Below are 4,806 nucleotides of genomic sequence, written 5' to 3' on the forward strand. Positions count from 1 at the left end.
ATCACGTACAGGCATGCGCACCCAGGAATTTTGTAATCTCTTGTCGTGCCAAGCACATGTTTTAGAAAATAAAACTTCAATTTCAGCAAACCTATTCGTATTCACGCTACATTCTACCGCAGGCACTTCATCGTATTACCATGACCCAAACTCTTTTGCATATTTTGCCATTTACGAATAAGGTGTATTAAATGTGCATTTGATCATATTAATACAATAATTTGCTCATCACATGTTCATGTAAATCATTCATTTATTAACTCCAATTGCCAATTATCATCATTCACCTTGATCATATCTAATGGCAGTAAACTTCCTTCCCTCAAATATTTCTTGGAAGAGATATTTCTCATTTTATTTAAAATATTAATAAATTTTAGTAATAAATCCACAGATCATGTATACCATTCATTATTTAAATACCTCATTTTCCAGATATTATGACTCAACTTGGTTATGGCTGACAGCATTATAGACTTCCCTTCCTTATGTTTTTCTAGGAAAATATATATATTTTTTTATTTTACATTAACTTGCAGGTGTTAATTGCAATAAAACCCGCGAAATTAGGCCTGGTTCACACTAGCGACATAACGGCAAGGTCACGCAAATGCAAAAACACCTTACATTGATGTTTTATGTCACCGGTGTGAACAACATAACATAACGACATAGTTGGAACATAATGACCTAAGCATAACGACATAAGGAAAGAATTGAACTTTCTTTATGTTGTTATGTCGTTATGTCACTAGTGTGAATCAGGCCTTACTCTAGCCCTTGCATGAGTCCAATATCGTGAAAGCAAATACCACGAAATTCAAAATCTTTTACGACCTTGAAAGCTCGTATTTGAAGTAAACAAGTAAAAAATCAATATTCGGAAAAAATTAAATTAAAAACTTACTGAATGAGTGATAAAACAAGAGAAAGGTTGAGAAGTTGTTAAGTTTTGCGTTAAAAGCAGATTAAAAATACGTAAAGGAACGCACCTAATTGCCGAACTCTTGAACCAAGTGCAACTCAAAGGTAGGTGAAGTAGAACCAATTCTTCTTTTAGTGGCGTCTTCGAGTCTAAAACATGCAAAAACTTCTGTATCAAAATCAATATTATCACTTCGTGCATTGGTATTTGTATGGGCGTGTCTTCTTTGAAGAGTAACGTAAACCTTACTGGGCACATTGTCAGATAAGACAAGTTGGACCTGACAACAGTTACGAAAACAAGGTCATTGAGCACCATATTCAAAGAAATAAACAACCGATTTCTAGAACATGTAACAGGCTTTCGCAAGTTTTTAAAGGCTTCGAAAGAAAACTTAAATTCGTGAGCTTACCTCGGAAAACGTTTCAGTTGTTTTGCCCGTGTGGTGCGGCATGGCAAAGTTTTCATCCGCTGCAGTCCACTGGGTGACAGTTCAAAAGGAGTCGTAAGCGTCCAGAGGTTTAGTGCAGTAACCTGGAGGAAAAATGTATCCAAAAGATAAGTTAAACTCATCTTACAAGCCGAGCATTGTGCATTAAAGTTTGCACTCTCTCACCGAACAACATGTCTTCCTCTCAAGTCTTCCCGCCTTCCCGCGAACTTTCCCGGCTGTTGAGTCTACGAAAGCCTTGACCAGCGGCAACTAGAGGGTTGCGTGGTAGATACTTCATATTTGGTAATTGAAGTATCCACGCCCCGGGATCGAACGCGTTCCGTTTGGTTCTTGTGTCATGAAAGCCATCGTTTATTCGTATTCGGTTGCCTATTCGGTGTTTTATTTTAGAGCTCTACGTTTAATTGAGAAAGAAAGGTAAAGCAAGGAAGATGTGCATGTTGTGACTGTTGTTGTAGAACTCGTGACTTCGCGTGAATAAACCTTTCTATATCTGTTACACCACGTACCTGCTCGCGCCAGGGCCCGCGGGTGCTGTTTATCCGACCAGCGGACGATTCCATTAGGCGCCATTTTGAAAAAAAAGAGATGTCACGTTTGAGAAAAATAACAAAGAAATATCGTAGATACGGATTTCAAGTACGGATGACTTGCCCAGCTCACTAATTTCTGGATGCCATTTGACTTCAACGAAGCGAAGAAGTAAGCTTCCTTTCCTAAATACTCGAGTTAGGTGAGGTAAACAAATCGAAATTCTTCCGTTTGCACCTGTCAGCGTTTCACAATCCTTCAGCAAGCGACCTCGAAGATACGACAAAATGGAATCGCTGTGGCGTTTGAAATCCGTTGAGCACTCGTTCGTTGCTGTAATGGAGCAATTTTTGCACACGGTTGATTTGATGGATAACACAGTTCTGATCCCTATGAAGTTGATAGATTTGCCTGTAAAGGACTTGATGCCGGCGACTGCTGCAGACTCGTATCTACAAAACAACATGAACATGAGAGCTTTCTATTTCATGGTGAAGGCGCTGCGAATCAAGCTGTCACTCGAGCATGGTACACCGATCGAAAACGAAGCGAAAGATGTTCCGTTAGAACGGGAAATACAAGATTCCTGCCATCGCTTGAACCAGCTCGCTTTGGTAGCAAGATACATCAAGAATTCAACTCTAAATCTCGGTCCCAATCACGAGCTGCCTTCTTTCCAAGACTTTAAAACCAGGACAATGTTTCATTCTGAAAGTTGCCTGCTTGGAGCAATCAAGAAGTTCGCGGATGAAGTTGAATCCTTGGAGAAATCGATGCTGTTTCCTTGTCTTCTTCGCGACCACAGTGTGAGCGACCAGATGCCTCAATTCGACGAAGAAACCAAAACTTTGTACGATGTGTTTGTTTTACTGAAGAAACTTCGAACGGAACTGTTGTCGGGATCCCAGAATTTCGAGCTCCCAGATCCTAAATTGCAGCAAAAGTTGTCAGAATTGTTTGAAACGTTTCTGCAGTACACAGTAATGGCTAGAAATCTTACAGCACGCTACGAAGAAGAGGTGCGATGTTCTTGATTTTGGAACTTTGCAAGATTAATGTACATTTACGAATTGACAAAGAACTTATTGCCTGAAATTCGAGGCGGTGTTTTCATTGCCAAACCTGGCCACGAGTCAACTGAATTATTTGTGCCAATTTTCTCGGCACCCATTTCTTACAATGTAAGCTTTAAAATGTTTTTGGGAGTTTACAAACGACCAGACAATGTAAGCTTTAAAATGTTTTTGGGAGTTTACAAACGACCAAGTATTAAATACAATAATATGGACAGAAAAAATGACTGTAAATAGTATGCCCTAATATTCTAATGTTTCAAATGATGTGACTTAAAGTTACCGTGTGCAAGAAAATTCAATTAAATATGTAAACATGTGTCGATGTACTACTAAAATAAAAGCCCTTGAAAAGTTTGTGATACAAGTTTTGTTGGTTTACTTCAAAACATGAGTTCGTATAGTTCTGTACTCGTTGCATTATGCATTGCGTGTTTACCAGCTTGGCTTGCGATATAAAACGCCAAACACATAACAGAAACAAACCATTCTTTGCAAACAGAAAATCTCAACAGGAAACTTTGTAGTTTTGTGGGTTGGGTGAGTAATTACGTATGCAAATTTCAGTTCTCCGAATAATAATGACAAATGCTTTAAGTATTACGACATCCTTTTACTTTTATATACTGATTGAAGAAACGTTGCCCTTGAAAAGATAAATTTTTTTTTGGGGGGTTTTTTTTTTTTTTTTTGGAAAGGGGTATAAGTAGATATTATCACGGGTATATTGATCAAGTGCAGCCACATGGAACTTATCTCACGTTCCATTCTTCTAGAAATTTCCACATAAAAGTGTTGGGGAGAGCGAAAGACAATCGAAATTTTGATTTCATTTAATGGAACGCGAATGTTGAAACACGATCAGCATTTGTCATGCGCTCTGTTGGGTCTTTAATAATCTTTAAAAGAAGGCTTAATCATGTAACGGCTGCCAATTAAATCCTCCCTTCCCTCCCACGGGAGGATCTATTTTTATCTCTTGTGCCTAACATGCGAGGAAGTCAAACAATCCACTAGGATTGCGAATAATCCATTTCACCTGTTATTCGACTAACAAGTTCAAAACACGTATAACAAACTGGTGTTGCGGTCTACTGCAAGAGTAGTAAACGCTTTTGTCGAGCTCAAGGTCAGGAAAAAATCTTTTTTAGCCCCAAACTCGGCCGCGTGTCTTAGATTTAACGCAAGGAATATATGGGGTTTTTGTGGTGTATGGGAAGCCGAGGTGACCTGAAGATAGGAGATGACGCGCTCAAGTAAGGACAGTACCGAAAATACAAGCACAAACAAAATATGATAAATGAGTTTTATATACATATCTTCACAAAACCACCTACAGTACTAAAGTGAATTTTGGACTTGAGACCAGGGCAGAAAGGATTAAAAGATGAGTCGCAAAAGCCATCTCGTCCCTAGCGATTTTGTTGCTATTGCGGTCTTACCGTATTTATTCGATTAAGCGCCCTGGTAGCCTCCCACGCAGTCGTTCTTATGGGCGATCGTGGGGAGGAGTGAAACACGAACGACTGCGTGGGAGGCTAGCGCCCTGGGCGCTTATTAAATTTTTGGACCTTGAGGGTGGGCGCTTATTTGAGATGGGCGCTTATTCGAGGCTGGGCGCTTATTAAATTTTCACCATTTTTAGCAAGTAGTACGTTTATTTTGCAAGAAAACAATGTATAATAACTAAACGTGAAGTTGTACGAAAGCTAAATTTTAAATGTTCATTGAAAGTTTCAGTAAAATAACTAAAAAAAACTCGGTCTTCGGGATGGTCTCTTAGTAGTACTAAGTCAATTTTAATCTCAACTTCAACACACAGC

At 39.1% G+C, this 4,806-nt stretch overlaps 2 protein-coding genes across 2 annotated transcripts in view; one reads left to right on the top strand and one right to left on the bottom strand.

The window, feature by feature from the left end:
* The window catches only part of LOC144648182 (uncharacterized), a 53,485-nt gene extending 51,543 nt beyond the window's left edge, over positions 1 to 1,942 (bottom strand). The window contains exons 1-4 of the mRNA XM_078507810.1: positions 1,889 to 1,942; positions 1,542 to 1,628; positions 1,338 to 1,459; positions 993 to 1,074 (exon numbers count right to left, since the gene is read on the bottom strand). Coding sequence (XP_078363936.1) covers positions 993 to 1,074; positions 1,338 to 1,459; positions 1,542 to 1,628; positions 1,889 to 1,942 — 345 coding nt within the window. The remainder of the gene's footprint in view (positions 1 to 992; positions 1,075 to 1,337; positions 1,460 to 1,541; positions 1,629 to 1,888) is intronic.
* A 45-nt stretch (positions 1,943 to 1,987) lies between these two features.
* LOC144649608 (uncharacterized) lies at positions 1,988 to 3,125 on the top strand. Its single transcript, XM_078509134.1, has one exon. The coding sequence runs from the start codon at positions 2,198 to 2,200 to the stop codon at positions 2,942 to 2,944; it is 747 nt and encodes a 248-aa protein (XP_078365260.1). The 5' UTR covers positions 1,988 to 2,197; the 3' UTR covers positions 2,945 to 3,125.
* Positions 3,126 to 4,806: the final 1,681 nt, after the last annotated feature.

Source organism: Oculina patagonica, chromosome 4 (assembly GCF_052425735.1).
Source record: "Oculina patagonica isolate OP01 chromosome 4, crgOcupat, whole genome shotgun sequence".
Lineage (NCBI taxonomy): Eukaryota > Metazoa > Cnidaria > Anthozoa > Scleractinia > Oculinidae > Oculina > Oculina patagonica.